General features: G+C 44.3%; 1 protein-coding gene across 1 annotated transcript in view; it reads right to left on the bottom strand.

The window, feature by feature from the left end:
* Nucleotides 1–5,102: 5,102 nt before the first annotated feature.
* Kiaa1958 (KIAA1958 ortholog) overlaps nt 5,103–23,263 on the bottom strand; it is a 134,807-nt gene continuing 116,646 nt past the window's right edge. The window contains exons 3-4 of the mRNA XM_055611584.1: nt 22,718–22,890; nt 5,103–7,184 (exon numbers count right to left, since the gene is read on the bottom strand). Of these exons, the coding sequence (XP_055467559.1) occupies nt 6,378–7,184; nt 22,718–22,890 (980 nt within the window). The 3' untranslated portion in view covers nt 5,103–6,377. The remainder of the gene's footprint in view (nt 7,185–22,717; nt 22,891–23,263) is intronic.

The raw sequence follows: 23,263 nt of genomic DNA, 5'->3' as shown, positions 1-23,263 counted from the left end.
TTTCAAGATGCTCTTGGTCAGACATGGTAACACCTGGAGTCTGAGGCAGGAGGACTGTGTGAGTTCAAGCCAGTGACTACATAAAATCCTGTGTCCCTACCCCTTACCCAAAAGTGTTTTGGAGGCTGTTTATTTTCGTGAGGCACATTGAGTTCACTCTCCTTTTCTACCCTTAAGAACGATTCTTTCTTTTCAGACCCTGCACTCAAACTCGTCAGATTCCCTTTGCAGTGAAAGTCCGGGTTCATGGTGAGGTCAGATACGCGGACTTCCGTCCAGTTTCTTGTCTGCTGCAATTTACCGACACAGCCTCCTACTACTGCCTGATGGATCTTTGAACTAACGTCATACAAGTAATCATAAAATCTGCATTTCCTGCTACCCAGCCATTGACCGTTTCTGCTTTCACCTAAAGGCTTCATTCTAGAAGTTCACTAGTATCTTAGCTGTCCCTTCAGTTTTCCAGTCATTACAGCACTATGATTTGGGGTCTTGGACTAGAGGGTTGCCTATATATCTGTGTACCATGTACCCATGTAGTACCTGTTGGGGCCAGCAGAGGGCTCTAGATACCCTGGGACTAGAGTTAACAGTTGTGAGCTTCCATGTGGGTGCCAGGACTCAAACCAGGTCCTCTAGAACAACAACCAGGACTTTTAACCCCTGAGACAATCCTATGAGACTCTGCTGGCCAGGCATCCAGCAGATAGTGTGCTGTTATTTTTTAAGTCCTAATCTTCCCAGCTGTGGTCTGCAGGAAGAGGTTCACTAGTTTTCCAGGCCTGATTCTGCAACCTGCCCCTGGCTGGTTGGCTCTTAAGTATTTTATTTGTTTGTTTGTTTTGTTTTCTTCAGACAGGATCTCAAGTAGCCCAAGCTAGCTTATGTAGCCAAGGATGATCTTCTGCCTCCAGCTCCCAAATCCTGGGGTCACACGTGTGTGCCATCATGCCTGGCGAAAACTTGTAAGGTGAATTTTTCAAAGTTAAATGGGCTTCAGTAGGCCTGAAGGAAGCAATTTTTTGTTTTTCTGATGAACTGAGCACTGGATTTGGAATCAGGGTGTGATGTTGGCTTCTGTTCTCTGACTTCTAGAATATGGGACATTAAATTGACTTATCTGAGTCTTGGTTTCTTAACGGGAATAATTAGATGCATTTTGCAGAGCTGTTGTGAAAGTCAGGAATGGGGCAGCCCAGGGAGCCTTTTCCAGGCTCTTCATTTCCAGAGAGGGTGGGTGCAGTGTGCAGTAGCCACATGAAACAACCCTGTATTGTAACTCAGGAGCTCTCCCTTTCAATACGGGAGGGGGAATCTATGTAGTCAGTGGAAACAGCAATGGAACTCCTATGCACTTACCAACACACCAGACATTCTTTCTTTGGGAATGGGGTGGTCTTAAGTATTTCCTGAAATGGTTAATTTCCATATAAGCCACATTACATACATAATGAAGAACTTGATTTGAATGCAACATGTAACTCTGATCAACAACATGAGGAAAGTGTCTTTGGACCACACAGAGCCAAAAGTGTTGAAACTCCTCTTGAGAACACTCAAACTTGGCTTGAAGGCTGGACAGCTTCCTTTAAAGGAGTTGAGGAAATCCTGTGATGTCACATATAGGAATTCCCAGAATATTCATTTCATTATCATCCTCCTGGCCTTGTCTCTCCAAGAAGAGGTATAGCTGTGGTCACCACCATTCTGCCTTGGTTTATGTTTTATTTATTTATTTATCTGAGACAAGCTCTTGCTGCATATCGGGCTAGCTTTGATCCTCCTGTGTCAGATCCCAAGCGCTGAGCTTACAGGTGTGCACAACCGCGTTTAGCTTAAATCTGTTCATTTACATAGACGGACACAACAAAGTAAAGTAAAGTAAAGTAAAGTAAAGCCTTACTTAAGAACAAGGCTTAAACAACAGGGTGTCTTTTTTTGACACAGAGAATTTGTGTTTAGAATTACTTAAAGTGTACACAAGCTCTGTTCACAGCTGTCTGTTAGCCATTCCAAAACAGGCTCAGCCTTCCCTCAGACTACAGTGGAGCTGTCTAGGGCAAATCGGCCATCTCCTGTGAGCTCTTACTTGTTTGCATTCATCCTTGTGTAAAGGTAACTGGCTACAAGCTCTTTTTTTTTTCTTTTTTAATTTAAAGAGCAACCTATGTCTCATAAAAGCAATTAAGTGATGAATGCTTGATAAGAATGAGATTTAACCAATTTTTTTTTTCATTTAACAGTATGGTCACTGTTAGCTTAAACTGACAAAAATAGCATTTGTCTGTCTAGAGATAACAAATAACTAGAAATTCTGAAACTTGAAAATTTAAGAGAAACTTATTTTCCAAGAAGGCACGCTAGCTAGTGTACTGAGAAATGCTAGCTTGGCAGCGTGACTTGTTAGCCTAAGGACGTGTTAGTGACTGAGATGAGCCAGGCCACTGAGTCCATACCAGGCCAAGGATGGTACCAGCAGCAGCTGCCACACTTGCTAGCTGGGTGAAGGAACACCCAGGATCTGTCAGGACATTTCAGTTTCCACATAAATACCATCTGTTCAGATCCTCTTAGGGAGCGCATCCATGAACAAGCTGAAATACTTGATGCTTTTAATAAGACTGAATTAATAGAAAAGTAATTCAATTTCACATTTTTTTCAAACACCGTTTTTGGGTCAGAGCTGACTAAGCAGAATAAAATCCAAGGAAAGGGGGCCATGCCATGTGACCAAACAGCTTTGGTTAGATACAACATTTGCTTTAAAACACAGAAAACAATGGGAAAACTTTCTGTAAAGCCTCTGTCTTGTTTTGTTTGTGTGTGAGGTATCAGGCTTGGTTGTGCTGGAGGTAGAATTCATTATAATAGATGTGGTCACTGGACCTCATTATCAGGTTGGTTTCCTCTACAAGTTTAAAAATGTAAGAAAGCAATGGGGCTGGAAAAATGGCTCAGAGGTTAAGAGCACTGTCTGCTCTTCCAGAGATCCTGAGTTCAATTCCCAGCAACCACATGATGGCTCACAACCATCTATAATGAGATCTGGTGCCCTCTTCTGGTTTGCAGGTGTACAGGCAGGCAGAACATTGTATACATAATAAATCTGTTTTTAAAATCTCAGCAATGGAGGAAATGAGTGATACATATTACTAAAGGTTTTAAATAAAAAAGAAAAAGGGGAAAGAACGAGAAATTCATTCCACACCTAAGATCCAGCTGCATGTTAAATTCTTCATGTCCATTGGGCTCTCCTGCATCAGCTGATAACCTATTATGTGGCAAGCCATTTCCTGGAGAGAGGCCTGTGGGCTTGAGGGAGGTACCACCCACACCTGCTTTTATTGTGTGTTTTTCTGTGTAGAGGTGTTTTACCTGCATGGAATGTTTGTGCACTATGCTTGTGCCTGGTGTCCACAGTGGCCAGAAGAGGGTGTCAGATCCCTGCCCCGCCCCAGGACTGGTCTTCCAAATGGCTGTGAGCTGCCATGTGGGAGTCAGGAATGGGACCCAAGTCTTCTGGAAAAGCAGCCAGTACTCGTAATAGCTGAGCCATCTCTCTAGCCCTCTAGGTTTTGGGGGGGGACAAGGCCTCACGCTGTAGCCCAAGATGGCTTAAAACTCACTATGTAGCCTAGGTGGGCCTGAACTCATAGAGATCCTCTTGCCTCAGTTTCCTGAGTGCTGAGATTGCAGGTGTGAGCCCCCATGCCTAACTCAGTTCCTGTTGGAGCAATACAAAACATGTTGTGTCATGATCTCCCCCAAGAGGTCCAGGGTTCCTCTCGGAACACAGGGGGCAACCTCCCTTATACAGGGCCCAGAGGTGGCGTGCATCTAGGTGAACTAGTGAAAGAACTTCTTTCTTCAGTGCTGGGAAGGAAAGGCAAGCCCTTGCACGTGCTAGGCCGGCATTCTGCCCTGAGCTCCTGCCCCAGCTCAAGCATAGAGCTCTTGATAATCATGACACCTCCAGAGCACGAAAAAACAAAGGCAAGCGGAGAAAGTGCTGTAACCTGCCGCCTCCCTTCTTCCTCTTGCTGAAGCCCAGAGCTGACTGCAGAGACAGAACAGAGCTCCCTCTGAGCCTCAGCCACACGCTCCTGCGGAGCACGCCACACGTGCAGCAGCGACTCTGCCAGCAAGCGGATGCTGCTTCACCACACACTGGCTTAAAGTGCCCTCCACACCCACAGACTTGCACAAGCACACAGCAGTGCACGTGCCGAATGGCGGCCCTTGGAGCAAGTGTGTCTTCCTCTCCCGTGACCCGTGACCCGGGCGCCTAACTCAGAAGGGCTCTCATTTCCATCAGGTGTGAGCGAAGGCTGAGCCCTGAGCCTTTAGCCTAACAGTTCACATCTGAATTCTGGAGTTCACAGTGCACACAGAGGTGACGGGCAGCAGCGGAGGCAGAAATGGCTATGCAAATGCTGAAAGTCACAGTTAACAGGGAGATTAGCAGCCTCTGGCCAGTTATTGCTACTTTTGGAAGTGTTGAAAAGATCCCAGCATACCTACTGACAACATCTGACGCTATGCCAAACAAAAGTTAAGTGTTAGTAATTAAGCTGCAGGCTCTGCAATTTGGCCATACAAGTCATGTCGCCATCTTACATGCAGAACAGACTAGATGACGGCATTCCACAAAGTAACCTTTGGCTATTTAGCAAAGTAAAGAAGAGCAATTCATGTTTTGTGTCTGTCTCTTCTTCTCCCCCCCAAGATAGTTCCCCTGTGTAGGCACAGTGCCTGGCCTGCCTGTGCCTCTCAAGTGCTGGAATTAAAGGCGAGTACCACAACGCCTGCTTTGTTTATCTCTCCTAAACCAAAGCCTAAGATCACAATTGGAAGCCACACAGACCAACACACAAGATCAAATTACAACACTGATTATCCATTACCTACTTACAGCAAGATACTGGAACTCATCACTACCCAGGGAAGGTCACCCAGTCCACAGAGCTATAAACACGTCACCAGAAAGGGAACAACATGAGACCTTAAGGCAGCACTGGTCAGCTCTCCTCTGGGAAATGTCACCTCAGTGACTAAAATGACTTTAAATAATTATTAAAGATGCCTTGAAAAGGAACACTAATTGAAAGACTCATGCAATGTGAATCTGCATTGGGATTTTAATTTGGGGTTAGAAAGCACACAGAAGAACACAATGGTACAACTTTTAAAACAGTCTTTCCTTGACTAGAAAATAGAGTAGAAATTACTACTATTACTTAGCGCTCTTTGGGCTCCTTTTAAAAACTTGTATTCACAGTAGTTACTAGAAAATTCTGCTGTTTAAGTAACACATGGTCAGGTTGACTTTTATTAATGTGAAATGATTTTGAAATGCACAAATAACCTCCCATGACGCTCCGATCCAGTAATGATGTCCCTGTGCTGGGCTTGCGTTCCTGGCAGGCTACCTAAATCCATGTCCTGAGCACTGGCGCCAACCTACAGGGTCCCCAGGCTCCTTACAAACTCCTGGCTTACTCTGGATTCTCCTCGGTAAGCACCACCTCACATGTCCAAGAACTCTTGCCAACGTAACAACGATGCAAAAACAGATTACAAAACAAAGCAAACAAGACACGACTCAAACAGCAAGTGCTCACGGGGAGAACTCGGACAGATGCAGGCACTTCTGCGTGGGGGGCTTTCACATCCGGTCACAGGTGGCGCTTTCCACTAGCAAGACACCCTCACGGTGCAGACCATGGAGGCCCCTGCGCAGGGTCGCCTGCACACCCTGTGGATCTCATGTGCACACAGACCTTCCTTTCACCAACTGCCTCTAAGGCCAGACAGCAGAAAGGTGTATTTCATCGTGGTGAGCAGCCCCGCCATCCTGGCAGAGGAGGACAAAAACAAGGGGTGGTGAGTGCAAGTGTTCTCTACTATGTCTGCTCTCTTGCTCTAGGTCCCCGTGTGAAAGAAACCCAACAAAGTATAATTCTATACCATTCTAAAGCTACCGGCTACTGGGATATTTTTTAAGTAACTACTCAAAACATTTTTTTTTCTTTTCTTTTCTTTTTTTCAAGAAAACCTATGCTAAAAAAGGCACTAGATAAAATGAATTTCTTCACTCTTGAATATAATTATATATCGTGTTAGAGTTGATGGTTTAACAAGGCGTCACACATTTAGATAAAACATCCAAATTACTCAGTCATCTACTCTTACGGAAAAGTGACTTTCGTCAGAGGAATGGCCTGCTGCAGTAAAGGGAGGCCGGCCGGACCGTGGAGTGCAGACATCCGCTCCTTGCCTCAGAACCCGCTTGCTGATCACTCTTCCCGTGGCCACGGGAAGGTCTCCTAGGTGAGCAAGTCTCCTAGGTGAGCAAGCAGGCCCTAGACCCCTCGGGCTCACTGGCAGCAGCTATGGGAGCCAAGTCGCCTGGAGACCTGAGTGAATGAGACGAAGGTGAAGTTCTCACAGTTGTCCAGCTTGACCTTCCTGGCTAAATTTGGGACAATTCCCCGGAGAGACCGTAAGCCCATCCTCTGCTCTTCATACCACACACTGCCCATGTCTGCGGCCTCCTTGCGGGCTGTGAGGTAGAAGGGAGCCCTGGCCTCCATCTGGGTGGGCGGCCGGTGGATGTACATGTACTTGTAGAGCAGGCAGTACGGGCACTGTTTGTGGCCCCGGGCGTGCTCGTGGTAGATCTTCCCGTGGCACATTCTACCAGAACCGCTCCGGCTCTCCCGCTTCACGCTGTCTGTCCGGGCAAAGTAGGGCTGGTTTTGGGGGTCTTTGAGCAGCTCGATGTCTCCATACATGAGGTCTGCATGCTCCTGCAGCGTGCGCATGTTCAGATATTGGCTGTTGAACTTGACCACTGTGGACAGGAGAGTGATGGGGCTGCCGTCCCCCAGACAGCCTGCCTGCCACATCTCCTCCTCGTCAGAAAGGGAGAAGTACACGATATTGCGAGAGCGGGCCCCCGACATCCCTGCCTTGCTCAGGACCCACAACTTCTCCTTGAGCTTCTTGGTGGAAGAGCTGAAGGTGCTGCTGGTGATGGAAAAGCCCACGCCTGCGTTCTTCAGGATGCGGTCCAGGCCGCGGCGAATGGCGTGAAGTGAGGTAGCCAGGAAGTCTGAGCCATCACTCTTCTTGACAGTAACATAAAAGTTCTCAAGCAGCTCATTCAACTTCACTGCAGGGATCTCAAATGAGACAAACACCGAGGTTACACATTTGGGGACACCCAAACAGCTGACCCCTCTTTTGCCCCATCCCTCACTAGGGGCTGAACTGTGGAGAGGACAGTTTTGTGACCTCTTGAGGACTGAACCTTTCATGCGATACAGTGGAGAAACAGTAAATTTCAAACTGGATGATCTAGGTGTCACAGTTGGCTCCCTCTTAATTTCTCTAAAACAGCATTTCAATCTGCAAGTGGAGCATGTGGGTAGCCACCTCTCAAAGCACACGAGGGACACTACTGTGACAGGGACCATGACTTTCCAAGGTTTGTAAGCAGCACTGAATCCATACCTCTTTACAAACGTGTGTCTGCAAGCACATACATGCATACAGGTATGTATGGACTAGAGTGACTGGCTTTCTGAACACTGACCACTCCTCTCTGGAAGGTCCTTTCTTCCTTTTGCTTGAAAACCATTTGCTTGCTCCTCCTTTATAACTTCAGTCATCCTCTCTAAAGGATTCTGTAACTTGACACCTCAGTCACCCCAGCATTAATATCCTCCATGTCTGTCCTCACTGTTTGGTAGCCACTACTAAGCATGGGCTTCAGAGGAAGAGAAGCTTCATGCTCTGTGATCTTTCACTTGGATTTGTCTGAATAGGTCCCAACACACCTCTAGCTTAACAATCAATAGGGTTTCAATATCACTCTTATGAGTCTGGCTCATCATAAATCTTTGTATTCAAGATGGAAATGTAAGGGCAAGTAGTCTTGCTCTATCAGGTCAAGCTACATTATACATTCTTTGGGAAAAACAGAAATTCTGATAAAAATGTTTGAATAGAAGCTATACAGTTAGCACTCATTTTGCTAATAGCACAAGAGTCAAAAAGAAAATAAAAGAGTTATATATTAAAAATTAGCCAAATTAGGGGCTGGAGAGATAGTGTCAGTAGGGTTACAAGTCTTTGCTGCTCTTGCAAGGAAACTGAGTTCAGTTCCCAGCACAGGTATCAGCCAGGGACTCATACTTGTAACCCCAGCTCCAGGTATTAGAGGCCCTCCTCTGGCCTCTGGACGCACTCACATTTGTGTGTGCACATGTGCACACACACACACACACACAAATGAAAATCGTGTGTGTGTGTGTGTGTGTGTGTGTGTGTGTGTGTGTTTTATCAAGGCAGGGTTTCTCTGTATAGCTTGGGCTGTCCTGGAACTCTCTCTGTAGACCAGGCTGGCCTCAAACTCAGAGATCTGCCTGTCTCTGCCTTCCTAGTTCTGGGATTAAAGGGGTGTTCCACTGCTGCCCACCAAAGTAAGTCTTAAAAATGACATCCATGAAGAATTTGATTTGAAAACAAAAAATGACTAAAATATAATTAAATATAATACTGTATCTAGTTAAATATACTCCAATAATATCAACTAGAATGATTTGTTACAAAACTTTATTCTCAGTAAGCAAACTGATTATATACCCCAAAAGCTAGAAAAATAAATCAAATTCATAAGTAGTAAAATAAGCCAATAAAAACAAAAATCTAAATTAATGAAGGAAGGGGAAGAATGAGCCTTTAAGAAGACCTGTCAAGTTGACATAGTCCTGTGAGTTCTGAGAGGACAAGAAAAAGGCAATAATATTAGAAATAAGAAGGGCAACATAAAATGAGAGTAAACAGCATGAAATGATACAGCATGCTTCATGTACATTGATCTGAAATCTATGGAATCTAGTGACTTCATTTTAAAATGTTTGTTTAGTGTGCATGTGTGCATTGTGCCTGTGTCTGTGTTACACCTGCATGCATGTGGGCATGTAAGCCACTACCCTTGTGCGATTTTACTTCAATTACTGTCATGCTAGGAATCAAACTAAATGCCCCCATATGCTGGGCAAGCATTTAGCCACTGAGCTACCAATTTTTGGGGGGGATTTAAACAGTTTAACAATATGGAGAAAAGCCAAAGAGGCTCTTCATTCCTACGAGTGCCAGGCCAGCTAGTCTGGAGCACTCAGCCAACAGGAGCAACAAGCGACCTCCTCAGAAAAAAGAAGGAAGAACTGACGTCCACAGACTGCCCTGTGGCCACCGCAAGGACACAGTGGCATGCACGCGTGCCCCCTGCACAAAGGCGAACACATAAACCAACCCTGTAAGACAGAGAGTGCAAGCACAGTGGCACTGGGCGGTCAAGTGGCAGCTAACGGGGTCCTCTTGGGATCTGACCGCCTGACTACTACCAAGACGACAGCACAGCCACACTGCACTGCAGGTGGCGTCTGGCGGATGGGGCCAGTCTCAGCCAGTGCTCACCTGCGCGGACACTGACGCGAGAGGGAGAGAAACATGAACCTGACAAACACTGAGAAATTATTCTAGAGATGTGCTATCTACACTCTTTAGAACTGAATTTAAACTGATATTGTAAGAAAAAAATCCACTTAACAAAAATAAAAGTATTTTGCAGGCAAGAACTATAAAAATATACCCACAATGAAAGCTAGAATTCTCCTTATAAAGTCTGGCAGGATGGCATGTTGAATTAAAAAAAAAAAAAGAAAGGAGGGAATAACATAAAAGGTCATTTCTGATTAGTTAGTTCAACAGATTAGAGTAGCTGTGTACAAAACATAAGACTGGCTTTCTTATCAACAAAACAGAGTTAATACAGTTAGTTGGGATTCCTTTGGTTGCAGGAAAAAAAAAGTGAAGTTTGAAAAAGCTAGGCCTTAAAGAGGGCTACAGAATCAGGAGACTGCGGAGTCATCAGATGGTCTCTCCCCAGGTCCAGTCTCTTTTTTCCAGCACGGGGAAGTCGAACCACATGAAACTCTACCCTGTAGGATGACTAGAACTGAGAAGAGAAGAGGAGGATGACAAATGCTAGTTGGGATGAAGGTTATAAAGCAGAGCGCTCAGACAGACGCCATGATGGAGAAATGTCCACTGCTGCAGTTGCTTTGGAAATGGACCATCAGCCCCTCAATCTGTAAGTCATATTCCCCAAGGAATGACAGCATGCGCCCAAACAACAAAAGATGTATACTGTAGCATTTTCCACAATGGCCCAAGTACGGAAAACCTAAATGTCTATCAGTAGGTAAGTGGATAAACAAAATGAGGCATATATATGAATGAGATTGTCTTTAGCAATAAAAGGGAATGAATCTTGAAATGTTGTGCTAAGCAAAGCTCACTTTTCCCACTTCTACACATACACAAAGGCAAGTAAGTCATAAAGGACAGTGGTAATTCTAATGTTCAGAATCTAGAGTAAGCAAATCCGTAGAGGCAGACAGCAGGATAGTAGTTATTAGGGGCAGGGGCAAAGAGGATATGGGAGCTATACTGTTTAGTTAGTACAGAGTTTCTATTTGGAAGGATGAAAAAATTCTGGGAATGAATAACAGTAAATGGTTTGCAGAACATGGTGAAGACAATGAATGGTACTAACTTATACAGTTAAAAATTAACCATCAAGAACTGGTGTGGAGCCACACACCTGTAATCCCAGCACTCAGGGAGGCAGAACCAGGTGGATATCTATGAGTTCAAGGACAGCCTAGTCTACAAATCTAGTCGAGGACAGCCAAGGGTACACGGAGAAATACAAACAAGCAAACAAATAAACAACCACCATGGTAAAGATCTCCAAGGGGGGAGTGGTAGCACTTATATCTGGTGAGTAATCAGCAGCTGTCTAACTGGAGCTAATTCCAGCTCAATAGGAGAATTCATGTCTGCCGTGAAAAACCTAACCAACCACCTATGGCTGCTGAGATCACGGAACTGACTACTGCCGCTTTCCTAAACCATTATAATCTCTAACTTCATTCTAAATCCTTAGCCTTATATTCACAGTTAAGTGTAGCTCTCATCCCTCATCAAAGCAGCTTCTCTTTGTTGAAGACCAGCACAGAAATCCACAAAGGATCAAAATGGGAGAGCTGCCTGTGCGGTCCCTGCCCCAACTGATACATCTACAACTCAGCTCCTACCCCTTAGGCTCAGGGAACATCATGGAAGGGGGGGGGGGGAGATTCTTTGAGCCAGAGGGCCAGGATAAATACCATCTTCTATATATGACAGGAAGCTGTACCCATGAAAGTGCAAATAAATGTTCACCTAAACGAGACCTCCACAGTGATACCAGTTGTCATGCCAATGTGGATGGGGGAATCTACAAGGCCCCACCCTTAGATGAAGAGCTACAGGCAATCAGTGGCTGCAGAGAAAGGGACAACCAGTCTTTTCCAGGGACAGCCCCAAGAGAGGTTATCCGATGCTAAGGAGTCATTCCTACAAACATGCACGTAGAAGCGACACTAGATGGGCTCAGCATGTTATATGTGTGTGTAATTACACATTTAGTGTGTGTAATTATACACACACATATATGTGTGTATGGTAAAGAAAGGTACAGATTTTGGGTTCACTCTATGAAACCATATAGCGTTTCTAAATATAGACCCAGAACACATACATACACAAAACAATACTTAAATAAGAGGTCATGATATTGAGATGGAGTTGGGACATGACAGGAGCTGCAGGGGGATGAGAGGAATTATAGCAAGCGAGAGAGAGAGAGAGAGAGAGAGAGAGAGAGAGGTGGAAATGATGTAAGCATAGTGCTCCTACGTAAAATCACAAAAAAGTAGAAAAATTTACATTAAAAATAGTTCAAAGGTTCAATATTATATCTATTTTACCACAATTTAAAGGACTAAAAAAATTATTAAATATGGTGGCACATGCCTTTAATCACAACACTACAGAGGCAGAGGAGGCAGCTCCCCTCAAGGTAAGGCCAGCCTGGTATACACAGCAAGTAGCACAGGCCAGCCAGGGCTATACAGTAAGGGCTTGTCTGCGAGAGAGGAAGATAGAGATAGGCCAGGAAGGAAGGAAGGAAGGAAGGAAGGAAGGAAGGAAGGAAGGAAGGAAGGAAGGAAGGAAGGAAGGAAGGAAGGAAGGAAAGGAGGGAGGGAGGGAGGGAGGGAGGGAGGGAGGGAGGGAGGAAGGAAATTTGCAAATAGTTTATCCAGGTGGTTCTGTGGTTCAGAATGCTGGCTTTTACATGTGTGTCAGCATGCCTTGCTAGATAACAGCTGTTGGTCACAGTCGTTGTTCCATGAAGAAGCCAAGTTTATAAGCTGCTGCCAGCCCTTCCCCACATGGAAGAAGCTGGCCCTCAGTAGCTGAAGTGAAATTACTTCTTCAATGTTCTTTTTAAGAGACTGAAGACCTTAGTAATGGGAAACACTGGACAAGCAAATCAGTGTGAGGAGCGAAGAAGGTAGTGAGCACAGGTAAGGATGAACTGCCTGTGTGCAGACAGTACGCCATGTGGGTAGATGCTTCTGTGAAGTGTGTGTTATTCAGTGGAAACCAAGAAAAATGTTCTGTATGTATGTTTGTGGGGTGCGCCTGACACTGAGGTCAAGTCACTGACTTAACACGTTCATCAGCACGGCCTGCCATTATCTAGTCAGGCCTCTTGTTCGTGTTGGAGAGCCAGTCATGAACAAGTGCAGCTTTTGCCTTCAAGGAGCTGTTAGTCCATCGGAGGCAACAGGCATGCAATCCACAAGGAGTGCCCCCTGGAGAGTCCCAGTGCTGGCTAACCTTTCTCCTCAGCTGGACTGAGAGACTCCAGGGCACTAGAGCAGGTGTTTCCAGAGGACTCTGTAGGCAGCACCATGGCTGGGGTCCAGGACTGCCTGAAAGGGGGCAGGAAGCTCCGGGTTCTGTCCCCAGCACCACGTGGTCCAGAAGTGCTGGCGCCTGCCTGTGATGCCAGCACTCAGGAGGTGGAGGCAGGAGGCTCAGAAGTAGAAAAAGGGCGTGTCGGTGCTCCTTCTCTACGCCCTGATTCACTCAGATGGAAACAGGCCTCGCACCCCTGATGCCAGTCTTTACTGCTTCTTCCATCAAGTGGCTTCCTGTGCGGTATTTAGTTATGGTGTCCAGAAACAGAACTAACGCAGAACAGTAACATGCAAGGGCCATGGGACCCAGGTGATGGGTGTCAGAGTTTTAAAAAGGTAGAGACAGAACTTCAGCTCATTCTGTGAGACCACGTAGCGAGTTTGAAATACAGTCAACAGAAGAAAAGGCATTTTAGACAGAAGAGCAAGTTAGTTGGCGTGCAACAGGAAGGGTTGCGGTTGTGTCCCTGTCCCCAAGCAGTGCAGCACGAGGGGTCGTAACAGATCTCAAGGGCAAAGGAAGCTACTGAAAGTGGTCTTTCTTGCTGTTGTTGGTTTTGACTCTAGGAATTTGTTCATCATATCTATGTTCTCCTTTTGGCACAATTGTTCACAGAATCCTTTTCCTTTTCTGTAAGGTTGGTAGTACTAACCCCTTTATTACGGCTTTCCAAATTTCATATTCTTTTATATTCTCTGATCTCAATCTCTTTTCTTCCTATTAAAATTTTTTTTGAGACAGTGTCTCACTATATACTCCAGGCTGCCCTCGAGCCAGCAGCCATCCTGCCTCCTTCTCCACAGTGCTGGCAGCAAAGGCAGGGGCAACCACACCCAGCTTACCCACTTTTGTCCTACAGCCACAATCTTGTTTGCTGCATTCCAGAAAGTCTTCTCGCCTTGCTTATAATTTACTATTTTATCATCTGAGTCTAAATTTTTTTTAATTTGTTTGTTTTTTTGGGACAGGGTTTTAAAAATAGCCCTGGGGGGACTCACTATGTAGCTGAGGCCAACTCTGAGCTTGCCATGACCTTCTGCCTCTGTCTGCCAAGTACCAAAACTACACGTGTCACCAGGCCCAATGCAGACCTGCTTTTTAACTGACTTCAACATTATATTTATTGATTTATAGCTTTTATATTAATATTTTATTTCATAACATAATAATTTAGTTAGTCTATATTTTCCCCATAAATATTGTTTTGCTTCATTTTTTACTCCTCCATATTTTATTTCTAATGTATATACCTTTGATTATTAAAATTTTTTTTTGTGTGTGTATGGAGACAGGGTTTCTCTGTGTTGCCCTGGCTGTCTTGGAACTCACTCCATAGACCAGGCTGGCCTCAAACTCAGGGATCCACCTGCCTTTGCCTCCCAAGTACTCAGATCAAAGGTGGCTTATTATTATTTAACTCATTATAAGAAATGTTGGGAGCAGGCCTAAAAGTAATGCATTATTAACTGAAAAGTTAGGTGGACAAATAAGCACCAAGGGTCATTATTGGTCAGCAAAGCCCCAGGGTCAGAAGCAACAAAGGCTATTGCCATCATTCTTTGCTGCCCATTACAGTGTGATAAGAACGCACAGCTGAAGACACTGCATTCTTTAGTTGCCAGATACAGTGAAATGAGTTTAAAGCTGACTGAGAAGTCTCTTTCCCGCTGGCCAGCTTTCATAGTGCCAGAAGGCTCTACACAGCACACTGAGGAAGACCAATGGTCTTATGCATAAAATCCTCAAATAATAAATATAATTTTAAAAAGAAATTTGAGTAGGTAAAAGAATTAACTCTTCTCAAGAAATTCTTTTTCATATCTAAATCAGAGAAGTAACCCTCAGAGTTCAGAGTTTGCTGAAGATTAAAGTTGATTCTTAACTGATGGATGTCTTTTTCAGCGAGCCTGTGGGAAGATGGACTCGGAGAACTCCGTGAGACCCAAGTGACTGCACTCAGCTCTCTTAAGATTCCATGGCTGCAGGCTCACCCTGAACACAAACCATATACTTGAGAGATGCAATTAAACTACATTACAGACCTTGAGTGGATTCCTTTTTGGTTTTGTTTTCCTTTTACTGAAAATAGATTTTTTTTCTCACATAATATATCCTGATTATGGTTTCCCCTCTTCTCCACTCCTCAATTCTTCCCCACCTTCCCTTCCATTTAGACCTACTCTCTTTCTGTCTCTTTAGAAAACAAACAGGCTTATAAAGGATAATAAAAAATTAAAATAAAATAATACATTGGAGTTGGACAAGACAAACAAACAAAAGGAAAAGAGCCTAAGAGAAGTAATAAGAAATAGAGATACACTTGTTTGCATTCAAAAATTCCACAAAAACACTTAACCGGAAGCCATAATACATATGGAGAGGATACCCTGCAGGCCCTGGGCATGCTGCCTCAGTCTCTGTGAGTCTGTATGAGCTTTGGTCATGCTCATTTAGAAGGCCTTGTTTTCTTGGTGTTCTCCATCTCCCCCGGCTCTTACACTCTTGCTGCTGCTTCTTATACTGGGCTCCCTGATTCCAAAGGGGAGGGATTTGATGGCTACATCCCATTTAGAGCTGAGTGTCCCAAGGTCTCTAGCTCTGCATAATGTCTGACTGTGGATCTCTGTATTTGTTCCCATCTGCTGCAGGGGGAAGCTTCTCTGTACATGGTGGAGCAAGGCACTGATGAGTATAGCTGAATATCATTAGTAGTCATTTTATTGATACTTTTTTGTTACGTTTTTGTTTTTAGGACAGTATTTGGTCTTACCATAGGTCCCTGAACTATCCAGTCCCTGACTCTTGATCATTCAAGCAGTGTCATTCTGGGTGCCATCTTGTGGAGTGGGACCTCAGTCAAATAAGGTATCACTTGGGTGCGCCAACAAACCCCGCACCACCATTGCACTGGCATATCTTGCAGGCAGGACAGCGCTGTGGATTCAAGGGTTTACGGCTGGCGTGGGCTGGCTTTGGTAGCATGCAGCTGTAGGGGTGAAGTCAACTTCTCCATTTTCGGTAAGCTGTAGAGGTGTTGTCCTCAGCAATGAGGCTGTGCTGTCAGTTTGTAGAGAACAACCTATATTTTGGCAGCAGCCTGTGTTGGTTAGTAACAACTTAATTAGATGTAAGCCAATCCCAGACTAGAGCTTCACTTGGTAATGAGATGTCCGGTCTGGGCCCTGTCTCCCCACCCTTTGGCAATTTCATGTAAATTGCCTTCACACATGTATATATTTTAGGAAGCTTCACTGTGCTAGGTTTCCATACTGTCCCTCCAATGGCCCTGGTTTTCGCTCTCTCTTCCTGTAATGCCTTCCCTGGTCCATCACTTTTAGATTTTGCAGTTTAGTAAAGTTTTTAAAGCTTGTTCTTAGGATTCTCTGGATCTCCTCAGTATCTATTGTTATGTACCCCTTTTCATTTCTAATTTTATTTGGATATTCTCTCTCCATCATTTAGTTAATTTTCTCAAATAACCAACTCTTTGCTTTGTTGATTGCCTTTTTGTTTGTTTGTTTCTATTTTATTGATTTCAGCCCCGAGTTTCATTATTTCTTGCCATCTACTACTTTTGGGTGTGATGCCTTTTTTACTGGAGTTTTCAGTTGTGCTGTTACTAGTATGAGATCTCTCTCTGTCTCTCTGTCTCGCTCTCTCAATGTAGGTACTTAGTGCTATGAACTTGTCTTTTAGAAGCACCATCATTGTGTCCCATAGGTTTGGGTATGTTGTGTGTTCATTTCCATTTTCCATTCAGTAGTGAGTGGTTCAGTTCCCGTGAGCTTGTAAGCTTTCTGCTGTCTCTGCTGTCGATGTCCAGCTTCAGTCTGCAGTGGGCAGAGAGGATACAGGGCATTCTTTCCATTTTCCTGTACTTACTGAGAATTGCTTTGTAACTGAATATGCGGTCAAGCTTGGAAAGTTCTCAGATGCTGAAGAGAAGGTATATTCTTTTGTGTTTGGGTGAAGTGTTTTGTTAGGCCCACTTGGTCTATGACGTCAGTTAGTGGCAGCATTTCTGTTTTTGTCAGGCTGTGTCTATAGGTGAGAGTAGGGCGTTGAAGTCTCCACCATCAGTGTATGAGGGTCGATATGTGATTTAAGCTATAATAGTGTTTCTTTTGGAAACCTGGTTGCCCTGGTGTTTGGGGCTTAGATATTAAGGATTGTAATGTCTCACTGGTGGTTTTTTTCTTTGATGAGTATATAGTATCCTTCCCTATTACTGCTGGTTAGTTTTGGTATGAAGTCTGTTTTGTCAGTTATTAAAATGGCTGCACTAGCTTGCTTCTTAGGTCCCTTTGCTTAGACTATCGTTTTCCATCCTTTTACCCTGAGGTGATGTCTATCCTTCATGTTAAGGTGTCCTTGGATGAAACAGAAGGTTAGATCCTGGTTTCACATCAATTCTGTTAGTTCGTGTCTTTTCATTAGAGAACTGAGACTATTGATGTTGAGAGATATCAATAACCAAGGATTGCTGATTCCTGTTATGTTGTTGGTGGTGTGTGTGTGTGTACTTCCCCTCTTTTGATTTGCTGGTCTGGGACCATTTATTCCTTTTTTTTTTTTTTTTTTTTTTATGGGTATAGTTTACCTCTTTAGTTTGGAGTTTTCCTTCTAGCACCTTCTGTCTGGCTGGGTTTGTAAATAGATATTGCTTAAGTTTGGTTTTATCATCGACTGTCTTGTTTTCTAAATCTATTGTGACTGAAAATTTTTGCTGGGTATAGCAGTCTAGGCTGGCACCATGGTCTCTTAGAGTCCGTAGAATATCTGTCCTGGCACTTCTGGCTTTTAGACTCTCCATGGAGAAGTCAGATGTAATTCTAACAGGTCTGCCTTTTTATGTTACTTCTTATTTTTCCCTTGTAGCTTTTAATATTCCTTATTTGTACCGTTAGTGTTTTGATTGTTATGTGCTGAGGGGATTTTCTTTTTTCTTCTAGTCCATTTGGTGTTCTGTATGCTTCGTGTACCTTGATAGGCATCTCCTTTAGATTAGGGAAACTTTCTTCTGTGATTTTGTTGAAAATACTTTCTGTGTTGCTGTGCACAGTTGGTGTACTCCTATAGTTCCAGCATTCTGGGAGGCAGAGGCAGGCATATCTCTTATGAGTTGAAGGCCAGCCTGGTCTACAAAGAGAGTCCAGGATAGCCAAGACTATATAGAGACACCCTGTCTAGAAAAACAACCAAAAACAAAAGAAAATTCTTTCTGTGCTTTTGACCTGGGAATCTTCCTTCCTCTATTCCTATTATTCTTATTCATTTGGTCTTTTCATAGTATCGAGATATCCTGAATGCTTTGTGCCAGTTTTTTTTTTTTTTTTTTTTTTAATTTATACAGCATTCTACCTGTGCAGGAGAAGAGGGCATCAGATCTCACTGTAGTGGCTGTGAGCCACCATATGGTTGCTGGGAATTGAACTCAGGACCTTTGAAAGAGCAGCCAGTGCTCTTAACCTCTGAGCCATCTCTCCAGCTCCTTGTGCCAGTGTTTTAAACTTAACCTTTTCTTTGCCTGAGGTATCCATTTGTTCTGTTGTGTCTTCAATGCCTGAGATGCTCTCTTCTATCTCTTGTATTCTGTTGGTGAGGCTTGCCTCTGATGTTGCTGTTCTAGTCCCTATATTTTTCATTTCCAAACTTCCCTCAGTTTGGATTTTCTTTATTGATTCTATTTGCACTTGAACTGTTTTATTCATTTCTTTCCTTCCACTGTTGGTGTTTTCATTGATTTCTTTAAGGAATTTATTAATTTCTTCTTTAAGGACCTCTATCACATTCATAAAGTCTATTTTATTTATTTTTGTGTGTGTGCTTCATCTATGTTGCAATATTCAGGGCCTGCTGGGGTAGGATTGCTGGGTTCTTATGGAGACAGATTGTCCTCACTGTTACTGATTGTGGTTTTATGCTAGCGCCTAGGCATCTGGGATTGGGAAGATTGTAATTTTAGGTGCTGGTATCTGGTCTTGTCTTTGTTGGGTAGGCGTTTTGTTCCTGGGTTTCTGTTGCCCTAAGATGGTTCTCAGGAGAGTGTGGTGGTTGTGTATTACCTGGTAGGAAACCTTTCCGGGAGCCTTAGAGGTGTGGTCACTGGGTTTCCAGGTAAACTTTATTTCTGGGTATTGGGAGCTGATCCTTAGGAATGTGGATGACCTGGGCAGAGCCCACAGGAGGGAGGAAAGAGGATGTTCCACCAGGATCTGCTCAGTCCCCTGGGAATGGGGGCAGAGAGTGAGGGGAGGCTACCGCCACAGAGCTGGGGATGAGACTTAAGACCCTGGACTTGGAGGGATGGAGGAAGAGATGAAGATCCACAGTTAGCCTCCTTGCTTTCCTGGTCAGAGTGGCCTGTCGGTTCCCCAGAAGTGCCAGCTCAAGTTGGGGGCAAGGATAAAGCAATGAGGGGGTAAAGGAGGCCAGGAGGGTAAGAGCTGTGTGATCCACTGGAGATGGGGCTATCTTCAGTTGTCAGCTTGACTCTATCTGGAATGAGGGCACACCTGACCTGGATCTTGAGGTGGGATGACACAGGCCTCTTCTGCTGCCTGTGGATCAAGATGTAGAACTCTTGGTTCCTCCAGCACCGTGTCTGCCTGCATGCTGCCATGCTTCCCGCCACGGTGATAATGGATAAAACCTCTGAAACTGTAAGCCAGCCCCGGTTAAATGTTTTCTCTTCTAAGAATTGCCATAGTCATGGTGTCTCTTCACAGCACTGAAACCCTGTTGAAGAGGCGCGGAGAAGGGAGGGAGGGTGCAACAGGTGGCCTGCTGCAGAGCTGGGGATGAGGTAGGGTCTGAAGGAGCAGAAGGAAAGGTGAAGGTCAGCAGGCAGCCTGCCTGCTTCCTTAGCATTCTGCAGACTCTAGCTGAGGCTTAATTTTCATTTGGTTCATGATATTCTACAATGTGCTTTGTGGTTTCTTCCTGATCTGTGGCTCATTTAATAACTTCCCAGAACCAGGTCCTGTGAGTGATCTGTAATTGATGTAATTTCATCCTATTGTGGAGAGGGGCACACTACAACTTCAGTATCCTAAACCAAGACCCTGTTACTGAGAATTTCCTTATTGTCTGGTGGGTCTTCCTTTACTGCCACCTCTGCTGATGTGTTTGCAGTTACAAAATACAGTTGTTTTCTTTCTGTTTTTCTTTGTTTGTTTCTTTGAGACAGGGTTTCTCTGTCTTTTTCATCTGCCTGGTTTCCAGTAAGAAATCTTCTTTCACAAACCTTACCTTTGACTCTCTATAAATCTCTCCTTTTGTTCTAGATGCTTTTTAAAAAATAAAAGATCTATTCATTTATTATGTATACAGTCTTCTGTCTGCATGTACACCTATATGACAGAAGAGGGCACCAGATCTCATTATAGATGGTAGAGAGCCACCATGTGGTTGCTGAGAACTGAACTCAGGACCTCTGGAAGAGCAGCCAGTGCCTTAACCTCTGAGCCATCTCTCCAGATCCGTATAGCTTTTCTATTCATTGTTGAGGTTTTTGTAGACACTTATTTTCAGTCACATGTCTGTGTGGAGAGTCGCATGAGTGCAGCTGTCTGCGGGGTCTAGAGGAGAGCACTGGCCCTAAAGCTGGAGTTACGAGCGACAGCGAGTTATACGCATGCAATTATGTGTGCTGGGAACTGAACTCAGGGCTCTTAACCACTGAGCTATCTATCTAGCTCCCCAGCTCCCCTTCCTTATCCCCATCCTCCCTTTTTTTTTGGAAACAGAGTCTTGTGCTGTTGCTGAGCCTGGCTTCTTGGGTGCTAGGATTAGAAGTGAGTGTCACCAGCATAGACTCGATTCACTCTTTAAGGGAGACATTTTCTAGTATTTTGCATGTTGGTGATTTTTCATCAAATGCCAGACAATGTGAATTTTAACATTATTTTATTTTATGTGTATTTTATGTGTACAGATGTTTTGCCTGTATGTCTGTGTGTCACATGCATGCAGTGCCTCTGTAAGCCAGAAGAGGGTGCTGCATCCTCCAGAACTGGAGTTACAGATGGTTGTCATGGAGGTGCCTCACTCAGGTTCTTAGGGAGAGAAGCAGACACTCTAAACTGGTAAGCCATCCTCCTGCCCTGGCAATGAGTCTTTAAACAAGCACCTACTTATCTGATCTTAAGTTGCCCAAACCCCTCAGTGCCTACATTTTGGATGTTCTCTGAAAAGATCATTAGCAATGACTGGTGGCCACCAGAGCCTGCTGTTTACCTAGAATCACTCCACTCTACCAATCAAGCGCTCTGTCTCTGATGAGCATGTGATTTTGTGCGTACATATACGTGAGGTACTGCATATTTATGGAGACCATAGGTAGACATTAGACATCTTCCTCAATTACCTCTCCATCTTACTTTTTTGCAGTTTTACAATTTTTTTTTTAAATTTCCATCTTACTTTTTGAAGCAGGGTGTCTCACTCAACTCTCGTTCAATGGCTGGCCATTGAGCTCTAAGCTTCCAGACTGAATATCCACCATGGCAGCTTTTTCTGTGTGGATGCTGCAGAGCTCATTTCAGATTCTCGCGCTCTCATGGTGAACACTTTAACAAATGAGCCATCTTGCCTGGCCCAGAACTTTTGTTAATAGCTGAAAGGTTCCTCCTCCAGATAAAGGTCCTGCAGCCATCAACCTGTCTCTTCCCTCCTTGATATTACCAGTTTTGCCCTCAGAAGGAATGGCTCACTGGTGAGTTTCACCTCCCTTCCTTTCTCTTGCTCTCACCCCGGGATGCTTCTATCTTCATCTGTAACAGAAAGGTCTCTCACAGTACCTAATGCACCATGCAGCAGAAGGAAAAACCCAAGTTTTCTATTTCAGCTTTATTGATTCTCTAAGTACATCACCCAAGCTCTGAAATCTTACATTGCCTTCAGGCTTCAGCTAATGGCTTCTACCTGTGAGACGTTTAAGTCTGTTTCCAACTTCTTTCCACTGTTTTAAGCAGGATATATCAAACTGCTTAATGGATATATCCCCCTGGACCTTGGGTTAAAGCACCTGTATTCATGTCAGAACAGTGTCTTTCTAGTCAGCCTTTCCATGTGTTAGAGTTCCCCTGCTATTCACAAATCTCAAGGACTTGAAGTTGGAAGAGCTCATTTTACAAAGGGGTGGGGATTGGGGTTTAAGGATACTAAATAACTATTTTGTTCATAACTTCTAATTAGTTTCTCTAAAGTACCATTTTTATTATGTTCGTTCCTGCTCAAAAAAAACTCTAATGGAGTCCTTTTTGCCTGGCCCTAGGTATTTACAATCGGACCCTGCAGTATGGAAAACATGAAATGTTGGGGGTTTCCCATCGTCTACAGGACCCTGAGCTTGCTGATGGTGGAGCACACCTTTAATCCAGCACTGGGGAGGTCGAGGCAGGTGGGTCTCTGGTTTGAGGCCAACCTCATCTACAGAGCGAATTCCAGGACACCCAGAGCTACACAGGAAAACCTGGTCTCGAAAGGCCTAAAACAAAACACAACAAACAAGACCCTGAGCTTGTCATCAATGTCTGTTTTGGCCTAGCCATACTGTGGCAAGTGGCTTTGCTCTCTACATTTTATTCTTCCTCACATCATTCACTCTATGGGTCTCCTGTCTTCCAATTCTATCAGCTCCTACCTCTTCCTGGAAATATGGCTGAGTGTATTCTTCTGCATATTTAACGAACACTTTCTAAATTCTACTTGGTGCTGTGGATAATTCTCTTTGTAGCTCATGTTCTTTCACGGGTGTTCTCCCCAGCAGTTAGCACAGTAAGCTCAGTGATGTCAGCCAAAAGAATTAGCGAACTCACGTGCCCCTTACCTTGGTGATGTCCGTGTGGTCTTTGAGCCCGTTGGTCATGCACCAGTAGCGCCACACATTCAGGGCGTACCTCGTGGCTTTGGTGGTGTTTGGGCTCACTGCACTGGTACACAGATCATTCAAGTCATCGTTAATATTAAATACAGGAAATTTGTTGAGCTTAGTAGAATAAGCTAGAAATAAAAACAATAAAACATTAATTTGCCATTCCCTTCTTTAGTGAACTTTACCCTGGGATGACATTAAATAACAAAGAACTCCAAAGCTACAGTTGAGAAGTGAAACCTCTAGGCATTTCAAATGAGGAAGCATACCTCCAATTCCAGAATCGGGGAGGCAGCAGGTCTCTCTGCATCCAAGGCCAGCCTGGTCCACATACTGAGTTCCAGGACAGCCAGCGCTACAGAGCGAGACCCTGTCTCAAAAAGCTGTTTACAGGTACGAGAATCTCGGCCTGATCATTGTGCCATGTGCACTGGCTGACACACTGACAGTCATTTCATTAACAGGATAGAATACTAGAAAAGTCTAAATTTTTCACTAGGA

This window comes from Psammomys obesus, unplaced genomic scaffold (assembly GCF_907164565.1).
Source record: "Psammomys obesus unplaced genomic scaffold, mPsaObe1.curated_primary_1811, whole genome shotgun sequence".
NCBI lineage: Eukaryota > Metazoa > Chordata > Mammalia > Rodentia > Muridae > Psammomys > Psammomys obesus.
Note: the sequence above shows the minus strand (reverse complement) of the source record. Positions and strands in the feature narration are given on the sequence as shown.